At 41.6% G+C, this 24800-nt stretch overlaps 1 protein-coding gene across 1 annotated transcript in view; it reads right to left on the reverse strand.

Annotated features, from left to right (window-relative positions):
* The window catches only part of LOC134351141 (calpain-2 catalytic subunit-like), a 100605-nt gene extending 76839 nt beyond the window's left edge, over nucleotides 1-23766 (reverse strand). Inside the window, 2 exon segments of the mRNA XM_063057255.1 lie at nucleotides 10921-10990; nucleotides 23545-23766. Coding sequence (XP_062913325.1) covers nucleotides 10921-10990; nucleotides 23545-23766 — 292 coding nt within the window.
* Between the last annotated feature and the right edge of the window lie 1034 nt (nucleotides 23767-24800).

Raw genomic sequence — 24800 nt, forward strand, 5'->3', positions numbered from 1 at the left:
TCAAATCTTTAAGGGAGAAAGGCCAAAGAAAGGAAACTATAGGCCAGTTAGCCTAACCTCAGTGGTTGGGAAAGTGTTGGAGTCTATTACTAAAGATAATGTTTTGAGGTACTTGGAGACTAATGATAAAATAAGTCAAAGTCAGCATGGTTTCTGTAAAGGGAAATCTTGCCTGACAAATCTGTTGTTCGAGGAAATAACAAGCAGGGTGGACAAAGGAGAGGCAGTGGATGTCATTTACTTGGAGTTTCAGAAGGCGTCTGATTAGCTGCCACACATGAGGCTGCTAACAAGATAAAATCCTATGGCATTACAGGAAAGATACTGGTATGGATAGTGGAATGGCTGACAGGCTGGAGGCAGCAAGTAGGAATAAAATGGGCCTTTGCTGGTTGGCTGCCAGTGACTAGTGGTGTTCCTTAGGGGTCAGTATTGGGACTGCTGCTTTTCATATTGTTTGTCAATGATGGAATAGATGGCTTTGTGGCAGAGTTTGTGGATGATATGGTGATCGGTGGAGGGGTAGGTAGTACTGAGGAAGCAATGCGATTGCAGCAGGACTTAGACAGATTGGAAGAATGGACAAAAAAGTGGCAGATGGAATACAGTGTTGGGAAATGTATGATAATGTATTTTGGTAAAAGGAACAATAGCGTGGCCTATTATCTAAATGGGGAGAAGGTTCAAACATCAGAAGTGCAGTGGGACTTAGGAGTCCACGTGCAAGACTCCCAGAAGGTTAATTTACAGGTTGAGTCTGTGGTAAAGAAGGCAAATGCAATTTATTTCAAGGAGAATAGAATATAAAAGCAAGGAGATAATGCAGAGCTTTTATAAGACACTAGTCAGGCTGCACTTGGAGTATTGTCAACAGTTTTGGCCCCCATATCTCAGAAAGGATGTGTTGTCCTTGGAGAGGGTCAAGAGGAAATTCACGAGGATAATCTGGGAATGAAAGGGTTAATACATGAGGAACAATTGGCAGCTTTGGGCCTGTACTCACTGGAATTGAGAAGAATACGGGGGGATCTCATTGAAACCTACCGAGTGTTGAATGGACTAGGTAGGGTGGATGTGGAGAGGATGTTTCCTATGGTGGGGGTATCCAGAACTAGACGGCACAGGCTCAAAATTGAGGAGCATCCCTTTAGAACAGAAGTAAGGAGGGATTTATTTAGCCAGAGAGTAGTAAATCTGTGGAATGCTCTGCCACAGATTCTAGTGGAGGCCAAGTCCCATGCGTATATTTAAGGCAGGTTGATTGTTTCCTTATCGGTCAGATCATCAAAGGATATGGCGAGAAGGCAGGTGTATGGAATTGAGTGGGATCCGAGATCGGCCATGATGGAATGGCGGAGCAGACTTGATGGGCTGAATGGCCTAATTCTTCTACTATGTCTTACGGTGGAAGCTGCTGAGAAGATGTTTTGCATGCAGAGGCTCATGGGGTGGTAGGTAAGGACAAGACAAACTCTATCCCTGTTAAGACAGTGGAAAGATGGGGTGAGTATGGATGTTTGGGAAATGAAGGCAATGCGGGTGAGAATAGCATCTATGGTGGAGGAAGGGAAACCCCTTTCTTTGAAGGAGGAGGATATCTTTGATGTCCTGGAAAGGAAAGCCACATCCCGTGAACAGATGTGGACATAGATGGAGACTGAGAGATCGAGAAAGGGAAGGGTGTTGTCAGAAATGGACCAGGTGAACTTAAGGGCAGGGTGGAAGTTAGAGGCAAAGTTGATGAAATTGACAGGCTTAGCATGGGTGTGTGATTCAGCACCGATGCAGACATCAATGTAGCAGAAGAAGAGCTAGGGAGCATTACCAGGGAAGGCTTGGAGCATGGACAGTTGCCAGCGATGCCAACGAATAGGCAGGCATAGCTGGAGCCCATGTTGGTGTCCATGGATACCCCTCAAGTCTGGAGAAAGTTGGGGGGGGGTAGCCAAAGGGAAAATTGTTGAGGGCGAGGACCAGTTCTGCCAGACAGAGGAGAGTGGTCGTGGTGGAGGGAAACTGGTAGGTTCTTTAGTTGAGAAAGGAACAGACAGCTTTAAGGCCTTCTTGATGGGGGAATAGAAGTACATAGGGACTGAACATCCATGGTGAAAATGAGGCGGTCTGGGCCAGGGAGTTGAAAGTTACTGAGGAGATAGAGACCATGTGAAGTATTGCGGATGTAGGTGGGAAGAGACTGAACTGAGTAGAATGGAATTGAGATATGAGGACATAAGTTCAGTCAGGCAGAAGCCGGCAGAAACAATAGACCTACAGTCAGTCAGATCTGACTGGAGGTAGAGGCAAGCAATGCGGGGTAAGGGAACTGTGAGTTTGGTGGGAGTGCATGCAAGTTCTCCTAAGTTGATGCAGATAGTGATGGTGTTGAAAGCAGTTTTCTGATGATCTGGAGTGGGGTCCTCTTCAACAGGTAGGTATGAGGAGGTATCTGACAGTGTCTGTGAGTCTGATGGTAAGGTTGGGATTGCTGCGGAGAGGGAGTAAGGTTCAAGGAGAGAGGTGTGCTTAAGTTGAGGCAGTTGATGTCTTGTCAGCAATTCAAGATGAAAAGATCCAGAGCAGGCAGAAAACCAGAGTGGTGTGTCCAAGAAGAGGAGGGTTGGAAACAGGAGACGGGGTCATCAGTGTGCCAAAGAATTGGGCTCGGAGACGGAGCCAACGAAAGAAGAAATTGACGTTGTGGTGGGTGCGAAATTCACTGAGCTGTGGCTGGAGGGGGACAAAGGTAAGGCTGAGGACAGAATATTCTGCATCAGAGAGGGAAAGGCTGGAAAGAATGATGAAGACAGGACAAGGATTTGAGTTGGGAGCAGAGAGGGGAAGAGCTGTTGGTGGCAGAGGGTAGAGAAAGGATGGGGTGTTCAGTTAAGGTGGGGTTGAAGAAGATAGAGGCTCCAAGAACTCAAAAGGTGATGGTGAATCCTGAGTGACACAGGGTTGGAGAGTGGTGGTGGGGGAAGGGGAGCCTGGAACGCCTGTGGCAGCGAGGAAAGTCTTGGCCTGCAGCTGCTGGTGGTCGGGGTCCAATCCTAAAATCCTAAAAGTTGTTATTTTTGTTATTTATGCCCAAGTGCCCAGTGACTAATCAGGAGCAAGTGAGTTTGTGTCTCCCTACAAAAAGAATGGCAAATAGTGGATGCTTACTGTGGTGATGATGACACTGAATTGTGGTGGGAGGTCCTATAGTACCTTCCTGCAGATGGTGTTTGAATATACAACTGGAACAGTATGTCAGATTGCTGGATTTGTATGATAATTCCTAATCACACTGCAGAAAGGATGCCATTAATATCTATCCCTTTTGATGACAAGGAAAAAGATTATTGGGAGAAATTGTCCAACTTCTTGGGTTTTGACTTCTGTTTTGGGGAAAGCTAGGAGGGAGTAATCGATTTCAGCCAACCTCGCCCCATAGTATAGTAACCTCCTAAGGAACTTAAGCATTAGTGATTCCTGGTGGAGAAAGTACCAAAAGGGCTAGTATTTCCCCAGGTATGATTTGTTTCGTTCAAAGACCTAAACTCTGAAAATGGTTCCCCAGCTGACAGGGAAGGGAAAGAAATGTTGGTGCAGGTGGGATACAGTGAATGTGAGCAGGAGCAGTATCCTGGGACAACTGTGTCTATGCCTTGAAGGTGGGCACTGCTTAGACACTGAACGGTACTTACAGGATATGCAGCTCCCAGTGGCGCCCCACGGAGAGGTACGGCTGCTGCTATCTGGCATATGCCGAACATACACCACCTCAGTGCCCTGGATGTCAGTCGAAAGCCACTTCTACCATGCCACTTGTCGACTGGCCTGTTCAAAGGATGTAGCGGCTCTTTTCCATTGTTTGCCTTGTGTACCATGGCACTGGTGTCTGGTTCCCGGCACCTCAGGGGTATAAGAATAGCATGGGCGAGAGACTGGCTGGCATTTCTTTGTCTCGAGCGGCTCATCTTCACACTCAGGTTGCAACCAGTGCTGAAGAACCATTGGGAATGCATACTGCAGATGTAGGAGGGTCCATCCCACCTGCACACTTAGCCAAGTATTTGTTGAACGTTTAGTTTTGTAGTTTTGTAACTTGGGGAAACTTAATGAAGTACCAGTTGAATTTCAAGTGTTACTGAATGTTTAGTGTTGTAGTTTCTATAAGTTAGGGTGACTTAGATGTTTGGTTGGAAGTACAGTTTGTTAGAAAATGTCTGTAAATAAATGGTTAATGTGCTTATTTGTCTTCTGTCTCACTTGCCAAATCTATGAACCTGCTTCCACAAAACAAGGACCTTGTCAAAGGCTTTGCTAAAGTCCATGTAAACAACATATACTGTGTTACCTTCATCAACTTTCCTGGTAACTTTCTCAAAAATTTCTGTAAGATTGGTTAGACAAGACCTACCATACATAAAGCCATGTTGACAATCCCTAACCACCCTCTGTCTATCCAAATACTTATATATCCAGTCCCTTAAAATACTTTCCGATAACATTCCCACTATGGATGTCAGGTTCATCGGCCTGTATTTTCCTGGCTTATTCTTAGAAGCTTTTCTTAAATAACAGATCAACAGTCCTCTGGTACTTCAACCATGGCTCAGGATGTTTTAAATATTTCTTCTAGGGCCTCTGCAATTTCTGCACTTGCTACCCATAGGGTCCGAGGTAAGACCTTGTCAGGTTGTGGGGATTTATTAATCTTAATTTGTATCAAGACAGCAAACACCTCCTCCTCTATAATCTGTATAGTGCTGCTTTGCCTCACTTCTATAGACTATGTCCACCTCCCAAGTAAATACAGATGCAAAAAAATCCATTAAAGATTTCTCCCATATCTTTCAGCTCCATGCATAGATTACCACTCTGATCTTCCAGAGGATCAATTTTGTCCTTTTCTATCATTTTATGCTTAAAATATCTGCAGAAGCCCTTGAGATTCTCCTTCACCTTTTCTGCTAGAGCAACCACATTCCATCTTTTAGCCCCTCTCTTGCATTTCTTATACTCAAGAATCTCATTTGTTCCTACCTCCCTATACCTGCTATGCAACTCCTCCTTTTTATTAACTCTATATTCTCAAGGTTTCACTTTTAAAGTCCTCCCACTTACCAAGTACCCCATTGCCAGAAAAATAACTGTCCCAATCCACACTTGCCAGGTCCTTTCTGATACCATCAAAGTTGGCCTTTCTCTAATTTAGAATCTCAACCCAAGGACCAGATCTATCGTTTTCCACAATTACCTTGAAACTAATGGAATTATGATTACCAGATGCAGAGTATTCCCCGACACAAATACTCGTTACCTTCCCACCTGCCCTGTCTCATTCCCTAACAAAGAATCTAGTTTCACACTCTCTAACTGGGACTTCTAAAAGATTCCAAGTTCAAAGTAAATTTATTATCAGAGTACATATATGTCACCATATTTAACCCTGAGATTCATTTTCTTGTGGGCATACTCAATAAATCCATTATAGAATAATAACCATAACAGAATCAATGAAAAGCTGCACCAACTTGGGCATTCATCCAAATGACAACATATTGCAAATACAAAAATAAATAAATAGTAATAATAAACAAAAAGACAATAAATATCAAGGACGTGAAATGAAGAGTGCTTGAAAGTGAGTCAATAGTTTGTGGGAACAGTTCAGCAGTGGGACGAGTGAAGTTATCCCCTTTCAAGCGCCTGGTGGTTGAGGGGTAATAACTGTTCCTGAACCTGCTGCTGTGAGTCCAGAGGCTCCTGTACCTTCTTCCTGATGGCAGAAGAGAGCATGTCCTGGGAATTGGGGTCCCTGATGATGGATGCTGCTTTCCTGTGACATTGTTTTGTGTAGTTGTGCTCATTGATGGACTGGAATGTGTTCACTACTTTTTGTAGGATTTTCTGTTCAAGGGCATTGGTGTTTCCATATTACGCTCTGATGCAGCCAGTCAATATACTCTCCAGTACACATCTATAGAGGTTTGTCAAAGTTTTTGATGTAATGCCAAATTTTCGCAAACTCCTAAATAGAGGCACTGCTGTGCTATCTTCGTAATTCCACTTACGTGCTGGGCCCACGATAGGTCCTCTGAAATAATAACACCAAAGAATTTAAAGTTGCTGACTTTTCACCTCCGATCCCTGGGTACAAAGGTGGTGATGAATCAGAAGTACAAAGGCTGTGCCCCTTTGTACTTCTAGGTACTGTACTGCTTAAGGAAACTTTATTGAACACATTTGACAAATTCTTTTCCCTACGGCCCTGGGAGTCCGAGTCAATATGTGGAAATTTAAAATCACCTACGATCACAATCTTATATTTCTTACAATAGTCTGCAATCTCTCTGCACAGTTGCTCCTCTAAATCCTGCAGACTGTTGGGTGGTTCATAATATAATCCCATTAACGTGATCATACATTTCTTATTTCTCATTGCTAACTATAAAACCTCACTGGATGAGCTCTCCAGTCCTGACCAAGCAGTGCTATGACATTTTCCCTCACTAGTAATGTTCCCTCTTTAATCACTCCCACTATATGACGTGTAAAGCAACAGAGCCCCGGAACAGTAAGCTGCCAGTCCTGCCCCTCCAGCAATCAAGTCTCACTAATAGCTACAATGCCATAATTTCACATGCTGATCCATGCCTTAAGCTCATCCAACTTTCCTACAATAACCCCTTCATTGAAATATACGCAGCTCAGAACATTAGTCTACCATGCTCAACCTTTTGATTCCTGATTTTGTATGTAGGTTTAACAGCATTTTTCTCCACAACCCCCTGCAATTCTAGTCTTAGTAACCCCCCCACACACACCTGGCAGCACTAGCAAATTTTCCTGCTTGGGTGATAGCACCCCTCCCCCCTCCCAGTTCAGGTGCAAACAGTTCCTTCTGTACAGGTCCCACCTTCCCTGGAAGAGAGCCCCATGATCCAAAACTCTGAAGCCCTCCCTGCACCATCTCCTTCGTTACCTGTTAAATTGTATGATCTTCCTATTTCTGGTTTCTCTAGCACGTGACGTGAATCTTGAGATCACAACCCTGGATGTCCTGTCCTTTAACTTAGCACCTAACTCACTGAATTCACTTTGCAGGATCTCTTCACCTTTCCTACCCATGTCATTGGTACCAATGTGGACCACAATCTCTGGCTGCTCACTCTCGCAGTTAAGAATGCTCTGGATTCCATCTGAGATGTCCCGGACCCTGGCAGCAGCAAGGCAACATACCACCCGGGAATCTCATTCTCAACACAGAACCTCCTTTCTGTTCCCCTAGCCAACATAAATCACTCTTCTTCCCTCTTCCCTTCTGAGCCACAGAGCCAGAATCAGGGCTAAAGACCCAACCTCTGTGGCTTTCCTCTTCTGGATCACCCCAGCACTTTTGTTACTCACTAGAAAATCTGGATTCTGTAAACATGCAACTCCTGTGTTAATTTAGAAGAAAAACACAATGAATGGAGTAATTTTAGGTATACAAAAATTGAATAGTTATAATTAAGGAATCAACAACCAAACCTGCCACTCGAATGGATTGTGTTTTTGTAATGAATGTGGAGTTTTGCAATTACAGAAGTTGGAGACCTTCAGTTAGAGAACAAAATGGCAAAATTAATGCCACATTCACTACAGATTTACAGTGGTGTTCTGATTAACATTGGACATTTTAAAATGATATTTGCAGAAATAACACTGGATTGGTAAAGTACCATTTTAATGTAATGGGGTGGGCCAAAAGAAAGTGACCAGTGAGTTATAGTGGTACTACTTTGATGTAACACACAGAAAGTGCTGGAGGAACTCAGCAGGCCGGGAAGCATCCATCGAAAAGAGTACCGTTGACTTTTTGAGCCAAGGGTGTTCAGCAGGACTGGAGAAAAAAAGATGAGGAGTCAGAGTTGAAAGGTGGGGAGAGGGGAGGGAGAAATACAAGGTGATAGGTGAAAACAGTTGGGGGAGGGAATAGGGTGAATTAAAAAGCTGGGAAGTTGATTGGTGAAAGAGATACAGGGCTGGAGAAGCCCTCCCTCTCCTTTCTCAACCTCTGGAGACAGTTTATCTACTAATGTCTATTATAAACCCACAGACTCTCACAGCTACCTGGATATACCTCTTCCCACCCTGTTACTTGTAAAAACACCATCCCCTTCTCTCAATTCTTCTGTGTCTGCCATATCTACTCTCAGGATAAAGCTTTTCATTCCAGAATGAAGGAGATGTCCTCCTTCTTCAAAGAAAGGAGCTTCCCTTCATCCACCATCAACTGCATTTCTTCCATTTCACACATGTCTGCTCTCACCCCATCCTCCTGCTACCCTACCAGGGAAAAGGTTCTTCTTGTCCTCACCAGCCTCTGCGTCCAGCACGCAATTCTCTGTAATTTCTGCCATCTCCAATGGGATCCCACCAAGCACATCTCCCCCCCACCCCCCACTTTCTGCTTTCCGCAAGAATCGCTCCCTACACAAGTCCCTTATCTATTCTTCCCACCCCACTGATCTCCCTCCTGACACTTAATTTTGCAAGCCGAACCAGTGCTACCCCTGCCCTACACATCCTCCTTCACTACCATTCAGGGCCCCGAGTAGTCCTTCCAGTTGAGGTGGCACTTCACCCTGTGAGTCTGTTGGGGTTATCTACTGTATCTGGTGCTCTGGTGTGGCCTCCTGTATATCAGTGAGTCCAGAGCAAATGGCTGAACAGGATGAAAGTTTGAAGATGGGCAGAAGAACTTTGGGTAATTACACGGTTTCTGGAGAATAATAAAAAAAATGGAGGCAACTAAAGAGTGTACAGGTGTCGCCTGCTTTTCGAACGTTTGCTTTACGAAACCTCACTGTTACGAAAGACCTACATTCGTACCCTGTTTTCGCTTTCAGAAGGTGTTTTCACTATTACAAAGAAAGGCAGTGCGCGATAAAAAATCAGCGTGCGATAAAAGGCAGCGTGCGCCCCGAGCAGCCGCTTTCTCCCGGATTCGGAACGGCATTGCTTTAACAGGTTGCATTGAGCAGCCGTTAGCAAGATGAGTTCTAAGATGTCGGAAAAGCCTGAAAGAGTAAGGGTGTTACACTTAGCGTAAAACTAGACATAATTAAGCGTTTCGATCGTGGTGAACGAAGCAAGGACAAAGTGAGTTTGGCTTGTGGAAGTTGACGAAGATGATGTTGAAGAGGTTTTGGCATCCCATGTCCAAGATCTGATAGATGAAGAGCAGATACAATTGGAAGAGGAAAGGATAACAATCGAAACCGAATGCAACCGAATGCAGAAAGTGAAGCAACTGCGTGAGATTTTCGCTGCAATGATAAAGTACGACTTTAATTTTGAAAGGGTACGTAGGTTTAGGGGATATTTGCAGGATAGTTTAAGTGCTTACAAACAACTGTATGATAGAAAAATGCGCGAGGCTCAGCAGTCACGCAAGCCTTCCACATCAGCCACAGCCACAGCAGACGACAAACCTCGACCTTCGACATCGAGGCGGGCAGTCATAGCAGAAGATGAGCTGTCTGCCCCGATCGACGATGAGATGACACCCCCGTGTCCCACCTGGGCCCTAGACAGATTCTGTACCGATTCGCGAAGAACGCAGCGGTAGCTGGGAGGCACACAGCACATCTTTAAGAAAAAAGCTGAAATAAACATGCTAATTAATTAGGTGCTGCCTAGCATCTAATTGTCGGCCCAGATCAGAGGCGATTAATTAGCATGTTTATTTCGGCTTTTTTCTTAAAGATGTACTGGGTGCCTCCCGCCTACCGCTGCGTTCTTCGCGGCAATGTATCGGGTCGGCGGCCCGGACGGTTGGGGCCACTGCACCACCCAGCCTGCGACGACTCAGTCTAACACACCATCATCAGTAGCTCAGGTTGGAGGAACAACACCTTATATCCGTCTGGGTAGTCTCCAACCTGATGTCATGAACATTGACTTCTCAAACTTCCGCTAATGCCCCACCTCCCCCTCGTACTCCATCCGTTATTTATTTATATTCACACATTCTTTCTCTCTCTCCTTTTTCTCCCTCTGTCCCTCTGACTATACCCCTTGCCCATTCTCTGGGTTCCCCCCCTCCCCCTTTTCCTTCTCCCTGGGCATCCTGTCCCATGATCCTCTCATATCCCTTTTGCCTATCACCTGTCCAGCTCTTGGCTCCATCCCTCCCCCTCCTGTCTTCTCCTATCATTTTGGATCTCCCCTCCCCCTCTCACTTTCAAATCTCTTACAAGCTCTTCCTTCAGTTAGTCCTGACGAAGGGTCTCGGCCCGAAACGTCGACTGTACCTCTTCCTAGAGATGCTGCCTGGCCTGCTGCATTCACCAGCAACTTTGATGTGCGTTGAAGGAACGGGCAAGACCAGTCCCACCCATCACCTTGACACAAAGGTAATTGATGCATTCAATCATTTCAACACCTGCAAGCTGAACAAGGAGGGATCGATTACCTTCATCACATTCACAGAATGGCTTTGATCAGCACCATTTATGTACTATTGTAGGTCTTCACAAATAAAATGGCAGAGGCGTTTTATGTTTCAGAAAAGCCATAGCAACTCATTTATTGAACACCAAAAAACTGAACTCAAAAGCACATCAAAAATCTTTATGTAACAACGTCATTGCGCCAGACCAGCCTCTTAAAGCGAAACCCCAACTCAATATCAGTGATTGCGAATTACGTACATTTTGCCCAATTACATGACAGGCTACCACATGGTAATTACGTACTCTAAATATAATTAATGCAGAGCAAGATAAAAATAAAAAAGATACTTAGGTCATTGAGGGTTGATGAAGGGTGGGCTAGGGTGCAAGCAATGACACACAAAGTTGTCCAAATGGCTCAGTTCTGAACTTTACATTGTATATTACTGTATCAAATATGCATCCCAAATAATCATTTGTAAATGTAACTTACCAAGCTTCCCCTGGCAGATATCTGTACGTGATGCTCTTATAATTATAAATTTAGGGTTTGCACATAGATTCTAAAAATAATAAAAAGGAGATGTAGAAAAGTGGAGAAAAGACCACATTTCTTTCTTTCTTTTTAAATCTTTTTATTGAGTAAGTATACAAAAAAGGTAAGCCATATAAACATTAATACAATGTTAAAGTACAATAAAATTCCAAAAGATAACAATACCAAAAAGAAAATACTACAAACAATGTAATTTAAGCATAAGAAACCAAGATAACATAATAGTATACTAGATTTTATATATATCAATGGAAAAAAAAAGAAAAAAGAAAAAAAAAACCCCCCAAAAAAAAACCCACCGTGCAACTACCTAAAAGCAAAGCAAAGCAATGGGCTAACTTGAAACCAAACAGAGTTAAACTTAAAATCACGTCCTCAATCCCGACCTCCATTAAAACAGTGAAAAAAAAACAAGAAGGGTAAATATTACATTAAATGAAAATATCGAATAAAAGGTCCCCAAATCTGTTCAAATTTAAATGAAGAATCATAAAGGTTACTTCTAATTTTCTCCAGATTCAAACATAAAATCGTCTGAGAAAACCAAAAAAAGGTAGTTGGAGCATTAAGCTCTTTCCAATGTTGTAAAATACATCTTTTCGCCATTAAAGTAAGAAATGCAATCATTCTACGGGCTGAAGGGGAAAGATTACTAGAAATTTTAGGTAGTCCAAAGATAGCAGTAATAGGGTGAGGAGAGATATCTATATTTAATACCTTAGAAATAATATTGAAAATATCTCTCCAAAAAGTTTCCAAAGTAGGGCAAGACCAAAACATATGAGTTAAAGAGGCTATCTGCCCCGAACATCTATCACAGAAAGGATTAATATGCGAGTAAAAACGCGCTAACTTATCTTTGGACATATGTGCTCTATGAACCACTTTAAATTGAATTAGGGAATGTTTAGCACAAATAGAGGAAGTATTAACTAATTGTAAAATCTGCCCCCAATCATCCACAGAAATGGTAAGCCCCAATTCCTGTTCCCAATCTACCCTAATCTTATCAAATGGAGCTTTCCTAAGTTTCATAATAATATTATAAATCATAGCCGATGCACCTTTCTGACATGGATTAAGGTTAATTATCGAATCTAAAATATATATAGGAGGAAGCATTGGAAAGGAAGAAAGTATAGTACTTAGGAAATTTCTAACTTGTAAATATCTAAAAAAATGTATTCTTTATATCAATCAGAGTCTCCTCGAGATTCTAAATATATGAATGATTTTTTAGATAAGTTAGACTTCCCTCAGATTTCACAGGATATGTCTTCTTTATTAGATACTTCCATTACAATGGATGAGATTAAGAATGTTATTTTTTCTATGAATCTGGGGAAAGCTCCTGGCCCTGATGGGTTTACCGTTGAATTTTATAAATGTTTTGCTTCTTTATTGATTCCTTGGCTCTATAAGGTTTTTGAGGCTTCTTTGAAACTTGGTAAACTTCCGGAATCTTTTAATAGAGCATCAATTTCTTTAATACTAAAGAAGGATAAAGACCCTGCTCAATGTGCATCTTATAGACCAATATCTTTATTAAATGTTGATTCTAAAGTTTTTTCCAAGTTATTAGCAAATAGACTAGAAAAAGTACTTCCTTCTATTATTTCGGAAGACCAAACGGGTTTTATTAAAGGTCGTTACTCTTTTTATAATATTCGTACATTGTTAAATATCGTTTATACTCCCTCACAAAATGTTCCTGAGTGTGTTATTTCTTTAGATGCCGAGAAAGCTTTTGATAGAGTAGAATGGCCTTATTTATTTAAGGTGCTTGAAATGTTTAATTTTAGCTTGAAATTTATATCCTGGATTAAACTGTTATATCACTCCCCTGTAGCCTCGGTTCGTACTAACTCCTTAAACTCACCTTTTTTTCCTCTCTTTCGTGGTACTCGACAAGGCTGTCCTCTTAGTCCCCTATTATTTGATATTGCATTAGAACCTCTTGCAATTGCTATTCGAGAATCTTCAAATATTACTGGGATAACTCGGGGATTAAAGTCCCATAAATTATCACTCTATGCTGATGATTTACTTTTATATATTTCTAATCCTGAGAGATCCATTCCTGCTGTTTTAGAGTTATTAGCACAATTTGGTCTTTTCTCAGGTTATAAATTAAATCTTAGTAAGAGTGAACTTTTTCCGATTAATAAACATCTTCCCTTATATTATAAATTTCCATTTAAATTGATTAATAATTACTTTTCATATCTTGGGATTAAAATTACTTGTAAACATAAAGATTTATTTAAGACTAACTTTTTACCATTAATAGACCATATTACTCAACTTTCATCTAAATGGTTTCCCTTATATTTAACTTTGATTGGTCGTATTAATGCAGTTAAGATGTTTTTTTTGCCAAAATTTTTATATGTGTTTCAGGCATTACCAATTTTCGTTCCTAAATCTTTTTTTGATAAAGTTGACTCTAAAATTTCTTCATTTATTTGGCAGAATAAGAATCCGAGACTGGGTAAAATACATTTACAGAAAGCTAAGAGAGATGGAGGTTTAGCATTACCTAACTTTAGATTTTATTATTGGGCTATTAATATTCGACATATGAAATTTTGGTTACTTGACCGGGACATACTATCTATTCCTAAATGGGTAGCATTGGAATTACAATCTGTTCAGGGTTATACACTTGGTTCTATTTTAGGTTCCTCTCTTCCTTTTGATTCGAAACGCCTTAAGCAGGTCTCTAACCCGATAGTTAAATATGCTTTGCGCATTTGGTTTCAATTCAGAAAATTTTTTGATCTTAATCAATTCGGGTTAGCGATTCCTATTTTAGGTAACATATTTTTTCCTCCCTCTTTTACGGATCGCGCTTTTCAAACTTGGAAGACTAAGGGTATTTTACGGTTTTTGGATTTATTTTTAGATGGTTCCCTTATGTCTTTTGAACAATTATCTAATAAATATAACTTATCAAGACCACATTTCTTGAGCAAAGCAAACTGACAGCACAAAATAGCAGATTACTGATTACATAGTCATTGAAACTGCACAGAGACAGACATTTCAACCCATCACATTCATACTGATCTTGTTGCCAATTTGCCCACAACAGATTCATATCTATCCAACCCTTGCCTATTTAAGTACTTGTATAAATGTCTCCTATGCAACATGATTGTATCTGATTTCATCACATCCTCTGACAGCAAGTTCCAGATTTCGACCATTGTATTTAAAAAAAAGCTTTCCTCTCAAATTCCATTTAAAATTCCTTCCACACATTAAACTCATGCCCTTTTCTTCTGATATGCCTGTTGTGAGAAAAGGATTCTAGACCAACTCATCCTCTATGCCTCTTATCAATTTTATAAACCTCTGTCAAGTTCTCCTCAGCCTCCTTCACAACATAACTAGAGAACACCAATCTTGGTGAACCTCTGCACTCTCTCCAGCTGATTAATTCCATTCCTCTAGTGTGGCAACCAGACCTGCACAGAATACTCCAAATACAATCTAGCTGGTGTTTTGTAATGTTACAGCATTGCCTCCCAGCTCTCATATTCTATGCCTCATCTATGAAGGAGGCATGCTATATGGGTTCTGCACCAGAGTTGACACTCTCAGGGAACTATCAACCCAAATAGAGGGACCTTGAAGTTCATTAGCATTTTGTAGATAGACCTTACCATTTCCATCTCTTCTCATTTGATTGCTTCACCTCACATTCGTCACAATTAAATTCTATTTACTAATCTTGCACACAGCTTTCCAGCTGATCCACATTCAGCTATAGCCTTAAACAATTTTGCAGTTCCACATAATTAATACACAAAATTACAAAACAGGGATCCTTCATTAATCCCTGCAGTACACCATTGGTCTCTGACTTCCAATGAAAAGCATCCTTCCACCAAGCCAATTTTGGATTTAATCAGTCAGCTCAATTTGGATCCCAGGTGCTTTAACCTTCTGGGGAAGCCTTCATGTGGGACCTTACTGAAGTCCATGAAGATAACGTTACCATCTTGTCTTCAATCAATCTTCTTAGTTACCTCCTTAAAATCACTCAGATTAATGAGGTTGAATATTACCTACACAGAGCCATGCTGATAGTCCATGCTTGGTCCTTGCATATGCACATGTATAAAACTTTATCAATTAGAATTTTTCCAATAATTTCAGTATTGTATATCAAATTTATTGATCATTGCTATCTAATATACACAATGCCAACACTTGAGCATTCCACATTAACCATAAAAAGCAACCTACTTTCGACATTAGTGACTCTGTGTAACCATGCTGTCAATTCTACAATTGACATTTTTGAAGTAAGTTAGTATTCATTAGGAATGCGACTGTGACAGCCTAATTTTAAATGGGAATCTTCTGGCTATCAAATTTTGATTCTGGGTTATTATATCACATCAGAAATATCATATGAAAAGGATCCAAACCTTACTTTTAAATACAAAATTGACTTCTAACATTAACGTTCAACATTCTCTTATCCAACATTGGGTTAACCTGTACTGGTTGGCCCAGAAGTTTCCAAGGGAAGAGCTGGCCTTCCATCTATTCCCACATACCTGGGATACAGCTTGACCTCTACAGTTCTAGACACAATACTTTTGCATCTGTCACTCCACATCATCACTGGATTCCCCATGAAGTCCAATGACAGAGTCCATCTGAACAGGTTCTTTGACTGGGGTATCAGCCTTACCAATTCTAGATACATATTAGACCCATGTCTCATTCACTTCAATTACATTATCTGCCTAAGGAATAGGCAAGGCCATTTTTGTTTAAAGTATTTTGTTTAGCTTTGATGTAAATCTTTCAGAATATTATTAATTATATCAAGATTTTTAAAATGTTTCAGAACACTGCCAACGTCTAAAAGTTGTAAGAAAACCTCAGTGGCTTTAGTGAGGAGATAAGGCCCATTACTCAATCAAAATCCCTCAGGGCATCCCAGGAACTGGTCCTCAGACAAGCACCATGCGAGCCCTCAGATTTTTCAGCATGGCAGCGAGTCAGCTTAATCAACCTTTAACGCATCCACAAAAATCAATTCTGGATGGGGTAATTTCAATGTAATCAAGGTAGTTAATGTGCTCTTGAACACAACAATTTTCAGAAACTTATACAACTCAGCAAGCTCATCAAGAATGCTGTCCTTGCTGGCACACCTGCAAAATGGAAAAAGAAAACGAAATCCCATCATTTTCCCAGTGCCCCACCAAAATGCAAAACTAATTTCACTCATACACATGGGTAAAAGTCTAAAAGTTTGGCAAGTGAAGTCCCTTATAATCCAATTACTGTTCAGAGTGGATAATACTGTGTGCTTACAAGTTCAGTTCTTAGTTAAAATATTTTGAAATAAAAACTCCTGATGTTATTGAAAACTATGAAGCTACATTTTTACTGACCATGAATCAGGGATATCTTAATCATTATTTTTTATTATGACTGCAATTTCAAAATTAAACAAAGAACTCCAGAAACAGACAGTGTGTTGCATGGTACAAAAGTCTGATTTGTGCAAATAGCTTATTAAGAGTTAAGTGAACATCATCTAATCAATTCACACCCCCTTGGTGTATTAATGTCACCAGTCTTCATTAAAAAACTTGTTGTTGTTGTTGTTCCTTTTTGCTCCTTGTGGCACATTGGGCGACATTTTTGCCGCTTCCTTAATATTAGTTTTTTTTAAAGGAGGTTGAGTGACCGAATCGAACACTCAACCCAACATGAATGGGAAGTGTGCAGGGTCTGGCCAGATTTAAACCTGGGACCATTCAACCTCACAGTCCAGTGCTGATGCCACTACACCAACGGCTGACTTCATTAAAAAAGTAGTCAGCACTTTTTATGAAGGTGAAATTGCATATGGAAATTCCCCTGCTGCATCTGCTCAAAACAAAAAGGCTACAAGACTGCCAGTTCTTTTTTTAATATATATTTTAGATGTCTTGTCTGATATTTCCACCATCATGCGTTGGAAGTAGGTACAGAGGAGATGTCGGGGTAAGTTTTTTTACGCAGAGAGTGGTGAGTGCGTGGAATGGGCTGCCAGCGGCGGTGGTGGAGGTGGAAATGATAGGGTCTTTTAAGAGACTCCTGGATGGCTACAAAGAGCTTAGAAAAATAGAGGGCTATGGGTAAAGCCTAGGTAGTTCTGTCACATACACCATGACGGGTTAAAGATCCAGCAGAAATGGAAAACACCTTGGAGTCTGGTATTGCTATTAACTAATACTCGTTTATTAGTAACTACGCAATACAGTAATAAAATTCAGATAAATCAAACAGGTTAGCAATGATTACATATATAAGTGTGGAAATATAAAAACCAAACTTCTTCAAGCCTAGGGGTAAATGATACAGTCTTACGGTGATGAGTAAAGTTCAGTTCAGTTCGTGGTATTGAGTTGAATAGTGATGGAGAGAGAGAGGGGTGTTGTGGTTGTTCGAGTAAGCTGATGCCGTCGATTCTTCCCGTTGTCCTCCGAAATCCTTTAGAAGTCACTGAATGTGACCACAACAAGGGGACCGTTTTATGTGGTGGAGTTATCAACCCAGGTGAGGGTTGGACACACTAATAACTTCCCACCGGTCACACCTGTTCCACACTGCGAGAGTCATTGATCGATTCTCCAGATCGATCCTCCAAAAGCTCACCTTTCTGAGGGCACAACAAAGCTCATCCAGTGTCCAAAATCATGAGTCTGTCTGTCTACTAGCTGACTTTGTATTTATCTCGCCATGCTGAACACCAGCTGTCCTCCTTTCTCTCTCTGAAGGAACTCAGAAGCCGGCAGTGTCCTTGCAGAAATTCCATACAAACTGTGAGCAGTTTTCACCTCCTTCTCTCTTAATAAAAAGCCGTTTGTGTTGTACAGCTCTCTCTCTCTCTCTTTAAAAGCACAGTTCATAAGGGATAATTCACGATCCCATCACAGTTCTGAGGTAGGGACATGTTTGGCACAGTTTTGTGGGCTGAAGTATTGTGCTGTAGGTTTTCTAAGTTCCTGTGCTAAGAGGATACAGTGGCACATCTGCATCACAGTTTTAGTGCCTGGGTTCTATCACTTACTCCAACTCAGTCTTCATTCTCCTTTTTTAAGAGTTTGAGGAGATTTGGTATGTCACCAAAGACTCTTTCACATTTCTACATAAGTATGGTGGAGAGCTTTCTGACAGGTTGCATCACAGGCTGGTGCAGAGCCTGGACGCACAGAATGACAAGAGGTTGCATTGGGCTGTCAAAATCAGCCTGATCCATCTTGGCCACAATGCTCCCCCACAACTCAGCACATCCTGGAGAGACAGCAATGTCACTGGGGACCTTCATCATTTAGTGTATTGTCTCCTTTCTTATCAGGGAGGGGGTGGCACACAAGCTTGAAGAGCCACACTCAAATGATTCAGAAACTGTTTTTTACTCTACACCCACCGTCAGTTTTCTGAACAATCCAAGAATATCAATCTCAATATTCATTTTGAATAAAAGAATCCAAGAATCTCAAAATTCATTTTTGTACTATTTTTTGTAATTGTATGGTTTTGTGCTGTACTGCTGCAGCAAAACAAATTTCTCGGCACATAAATCAATGATATGAAGTCTGATTCTGATCAGAGTGGAGTTTACATGTTCTTCTTATTACCAAGTGGGCAAAATTGAGCAGGTTAATTATCTATAGTGTGCAGGAAGTGATATATTTGGGGAGAATAAAGTTCCGTTAGTTAAATAAGTGCTTGGTGGTCAGGGTTGACCCGATGGGTCGAAGAGCTCTTTTCCGTGCGACATGACGGAATTGTCCCACATTAGACCAAGGCTCGACCTCTCCGCATCCCCAAAATGTCTGTTGGCTATAGCTGGCGAGAGGAGAGGTTACTGCAGTGGTCTGGGTCCAAAATTGAGTCGTCACTCAAGAATTCCCCACGCGTAAGTCATCCCAAGAAAAAAGTACCGAACGTATACGGTACAGTAAAATAATCTTTTATCGCGCTTTTATAATCGCCAACGAGGTACAAAGGTAACTATATCATATAAAAGTAAAATTGGAATGGAATGGGGAGTGGACAGGCACAGGAAACTCGAAACAGAAAGTGAAATTCTATTTTTTGCAGTTTTACCGATGAACTGCGAATTGTTTTATTGCAATATAAATTACTGCTGCACCTTGCATCAACCTCCGCTAAGTTCAGCCTTTCCCTGAAGTAGTTCAAGATTCAAGTACGTTCATTGTCAAAGAATAAATTATACAACCTTGAGATTTGCTTGCTCACAGGTAGTCACAAGAGGACCGATTTTAAAGAAAAAGAAAAAAATAGAAACTAAAGACTAACACTCGATGCGCAAGAGAAAGGGAAAATAAAATACAAGTTATGCAAACAATTGAAGCGACCAACAGCATTCCGAACCGAAAATGAAGCAGCAGCCGGGGCAGTCTTCGTGGCCTCAGTGCCATGGAGAAGACCATCGCGGAGAAGGAGGGAAATCAGTTCTTATACCGACCGACACTTTGTCTTTTCCGTCTAGCTGGGCCGGCGTCTAACATGACCCACGACGGAATAGAGAAAGCAGAGAATTTTGTAGTTATCATCACCCCCCGCCAAAGAATTTAGAGCAGGGAGCTGCTCCGTTCGTTTGATATCGGGATTGCAGTAAGGATAAAAGTTGAGCTTCCAGGAACACGGCCCTGCGAAGAAGTCACCTGTACATAAATGTACATTCAATTGTTCATGTTATAAATACGTTCAGATTAGTTTATCACATACACCGAGGTGAAATTAAAACTCTTGCTCGCACGAGTTCACAAAGTATACTTTGACATATACCTTGAGATTTTATATTTAAGCCTTTTACTGGCATTTATAAGATATCAAGTTTTTAAACAAACATAAAAAGTAATTTGGTTAGGGGATGAGAATCGGAGCGATAGAGCTGAGGATAGGGCAGCTGGTTCACAAACTGTAGTGAGGATGCTAGCAAGGGTTGGGCAAAATTGCAGTAGACTGGATGAGTTGCAATGTAAAATGGGGACAAAATCAAAAAGGGTTATGAACGTAGGGCTGCAGGTGTTATATTTGAATGCACTTAGTATATGGAATATGGTAGATGAACTTATAGCACAGTTGGAGATTGGTATATATGATGTTTTGGGCATAACTGAATTGTGGGTGGAAGAATATTATGGCTGGGAGCTTAACATCCAAGGATACACATTGTTTAGTTTTACATTCAAGGAAAACACAGGCAGGGAGGCAGAGGGGCTGGGGAGTATGTGTTGGCCAAAAAAATAAAATAAAATCCTCAGAAAGAGGTGATATTGAATCGGAAGGTGTAGAATCCTTGTGGGTAGAGTTAAGAAACTGAAAGTGTCAAACAACCTGATGGGAGTTATAAGTAGACTGCAGACCAGTAGCAGAGGTGTAGGCTACAACTTACAACTGGAGATAGAAAATGCATGTCAAAAGGATATACATTGCGATATTTATGGGGGAATTTCAATATGCAGGTAGATTGCGAAAATCAGGTTGTTGCTAGATCCCAATTGGGGAATTTGTCGAATGATTACAAGACAGCTTTTTAGAGCAGCTCATGGTTGTGCCCAACCAGAGTTTTGTAAAGCTGCAACATAACTTCCTAACTTTTGAACTCTGTGCCTCAATTAAAAAGGGCAAGTATGTGACATGCCTTCTTAATCACTCTATCAACTTGTATAGTCACTTTCAGGGAGCTATGAACATCCCTCTACTTTTCAACACTGTTAAGGATCTTGCCCTTAACAGTGCAAATCTCTTTACATTTGACCTACCAAGGTGCAAGACTCCACATTTGATTTATTCTTTGTTTATAGATTCAGTACGGAACAGGCCCAGAGGCCCTTTGAGCCGTGACTCCCAGCAACTAACCTATTGCAAATAGATTGGAAAATTCAGGTTGGTGCTGGATCACAAGAGGGGAAATTTCTAGAATGCCTGCGATGGCTTCTTAGAACAGCTCATGGTTGAGCTCACTAGGGGATCAACTGCTCTGGATTGGGTGTGGTGCAATGAACTAGAATTGATTAGAGAGCTTAAGGTAAAGGAACCCTTAGAGACCAGTTATCATAATATACAATTTCAAAGGGTGAAGCTAAAGTCAGATGGACCAGTATTCCAGTGGAGTAAAGGGAATTACAGGGGCATGAGGGAGGAGCTAATTGGAAGGGGACACTAGCAGGGATGACGGCAGAGCAGCAATGATTGGAGTTTCTGGGAGTAATTTGGAAGGCGCAGGATAGATACTTCCCAAAGAAGAGGAAGACAAAATGATGCAAACATGGCTGACAAGGCAAAATCAAAGCCAATGTAAAGGCCAAAGGGAGGGCCTATAATAGAGCAAAGATTAGTGGGAAGTTAGAGGATTGGGAAGCTTTTAAAAACCAACAGAAGGCAACTGAAAAAGTCGTAAGGATGGAATATGAAGATAAGCTAGACATTAAAGATAATGTCTATAGATATTAAAGAGGATACCCGAAGATTATTCAGATATTTAAAGAGTAAAAGAAAGGTGAGAATAAATATTGGACCAATGGAAAATTATGCTGAAGAGATAGTAATAAGGGACAAGGAGATGGCGAACGAACTCAATAAATATTTTGCATCAGTTTTCGCTGTGGAAGACACCAGTAATAGGATGGAAGTTCAAGAGCATTAGAAGTGAGTGAAGTTGCCATTATTAGGGAGAAGGTGTTTGGGAAACTGAAAGGCCTGAAGGTAAATAACTCACCTAGACCAGATGGCTTACAGCCTAGGGTTCTGAAAGAGGGCACTGATGAGTTTGTGTAGGCATTAGAAATGATCTCTGCAGAATCAATAGATTCTGCCATGGTTCTAGAGGAATGGAAATTTGCATGTCACTCCAATCTTCAAGAAGGCAGGCAGGCAGAAGAAGGGAAATTATAGCCAGTTAGCCTGACCTCAGTGGTTGGGAAGATGTGAGAGTTGATTGTTAAGGATGTGGTTTTGGGTTACCTGGAAGCACATGATTAAAAAAAAGCTGAAGTCAGCATGGTTTCCTTAAAGAAAATTCTTTCCTGACAGATCTGTTGGAATTCTTTGAAAAAACAAAAATCAGAATGGACAAAGGAGAATCAGTGAACCTTGTGTACTTGAATTTTCAGAAGGCCTTTGACAAGATGTCACACACCAGGCTGCTCAACAAGATAAGAGCGTATGGTATTACAGTAAAGATACCAGCATGGATAGAACTTGGGCTGATTGGCAGGAAGCAAACAGGAATAAGTGGAAGCTTTTCAGATTAGCTGCCGCTGACTAGTGGCGTTCGACAGAGGACTGTGTCGGGACAATTCATTTTTCATATTATATGTCAATGATTTGAATGATGAAATTGATGGCTTTGTGGCCAAGTTTGCAGATGATATCAAGATAGGTGGAGGGGCAGTGGTGCTGAAGAAGCAGAGTGGCTGCAAAAGGACTTAGATTCGGAGAACGGGCAAAGAGAAGGCACATGGAATATAGTGTTGGGAAATGTATGGTCATGTACTTTGCTAGAATAAATAAATGGAGAGAAAATTTAAAAAAAAACGTAAGGTGCAATGAGACTTGGAGGTCCTTGCGCAGGATTTGCTAAAGGTTAATTTACGGGTTGAGTTGGTGGTGAGGAAGGTAAATGCAATGTTAGCATATATTTCGGGACGACCAGAATATAAAAGTAATGATGTAATGCTGAGGCTTTATAAGGCATTGGTGAGGCCTCACTTGGAGTGAGCAGTTATAGCCCCTTTATCCAAGAAAGGATGTGCTGCCATTGGAGAGGTTTCAAAGGAGGTTCACAAAAATGATCCCGGGATTGCAAGGCTTAACATTTGAGGAGCGTTTACTGCCTCTGCGCCTATATTCACTGGAATTCAGAAGAATGGAGTGGGGGGGGGGAGATCTTATTGAAACCTACTGAATGTTGGAAGGTTTCAAAAGAAAAGATGGGGAGAGAATGTTTTTCCACTGGTGGGGGAGTCTCAGACCAGAGGACGGAGCCTCAGATTTGAGGGATGCTTATTAAAGACAGATTTGAAAAGGAATTTCTTCAGCAAGAGGGTGGTGAATCTGTTGAATTCATTGCCACAGGTGGCTGTGGAGGCACAAGTGGTTGGGTATATCAAGGCAGAGGTGATAGATTCTTGATTATTCGGGGCATGAAGGGTTACGGGGAGAAAGCAGAAGACAGGCGCTGAGAGGGAAAATGGTTCAGCCACCGTACAAAGCAGACTCGAGGGACCAAATGGCCCAATTCTGCTCCTATATCTTATGGTCTAAAAAGTTTTGCGGGTACAGCATTGTCGCAGTACTTAGCGGAACGGGGAATTCTCCGATTCTCCGACATATCCTAGAAGCAAACTCCATGGGTGCACCAGTTACGCATAATTTCTACTTAATGAGACAAACAAGTTGTAGTAAGTACTGTAGTCCTCTCGTATTAGATTGCAAACAGCAAAAAAGATAACTGAAACAAATTAAGACATTTAAGAGCAATAATGTATTTTAAAGGAAAATTCATACTCCCGAGCGTTTCCATTCCACGTCTTTCGTTTTGTCAGGTCCGAGTTTATTGTAGCCCAAGGATGAAGGACAAGCGGGGAAAGACTCATCACAGAACAGGCTTCCCGTCTCCAAGCACTGCTGACGGAGCGCTTCTTAATCTTATTTGAGAAATTTCACAGGTTGCTCCCAGGAGCCGATTTTGGCAGCTCGGTTCCTACACTTCTTGACACGAGACGCCATTCCTGACTTTAGGAGAGCCAATCTCCGGGGGCACACTACTCAGTTGGGAAATGCGTAGAAATCTGCCTTCACTGGAAGGAAAGTGAAACTTTTAAAGCCGATTTTGCAATATCTGCGGCAGTACCTGCAGCAATAACAGAGGTTCTTGCACTTTCGATTTTCATAAACCAACCTACCGCCCGTTGCCGAATATTATCTCAGCCCAATCAGAATGTGAAAAGAGAGATGGAATTAAAGCTTGGCCGGCAGGATGAATTCAATTGACAGGATGAATCTTCTTACCATTCATTTCACCCACCACATTGTCTTGCAAAAGAGATTAAAGTCTAATGCCAGAGACTAAAATAATTGTGGAAACCACAACAAGGATATTGCTGCCTGTGACACATGCCATTGAGGGCAAGAATAGGATGATTTGACAGAGGCTGAGGAACTGGTGCAGGGAGCAGGGTTTCAGATTTATGGGCCATTCTGATCTCTTCTGGGGAAGATATGACCGATACAAAAGGGCCGGTTTGCAGTGTAAAACGGGAACAAAATTGAAAAAGGTGACAAATATAGGATTGGAGGTTTTGTATCTGAAAGCATGCAGTATACAAAATAAGGCAGATGATGTTGTAGTGCAATTAGAGATTGGCGGGTACGATGTTGTGGGTATCACGCAATCTTGGCTGAAAGACGATTATGGGTGGGAGCTTCATGTCATGGTCCGGTCCGTGAAGTCCGCATTCCGGTTCACGGTCCGGACCATGGACTCAGGACTCCGGGTCTTCCAGCTGTCCTTGTTTGACTAAATCACTGGCTGCTGGCTGCTGGCTGCGTTTTGCTTGATGCGTGAATGTGGTTTGGAACCTGTTGAGGGAAAGAGAGTGGGGAAGGAACGGAAATTGCTGGGAGGGGGTCGTGTGGGTCCGGTAATGGCGGACAAGATAAGAGGCGGGGTTGAGGGAAAGAAAGTGGAGAAGGAGAGGGATAGAGACTTAGGACCAGAGGTAGGCAGCTGGGGAGAGGTGGATTATTGTGAAGGGAGAAAT

Source organism: Mobula hypostoma, chromosome 8 (assembly GCF_963921235.1).
Source record: "Mobula hypostoma chromosome 8, sMobHyp1.1, whole genome shotgun sequence".
NCBI classification, from domain to species: Eukaryota; Metazoa; Chordata; class Chondrichthyes; order Myliobatiformes; family Myliobatidae; genus Mobula; species Mobula hypostoma.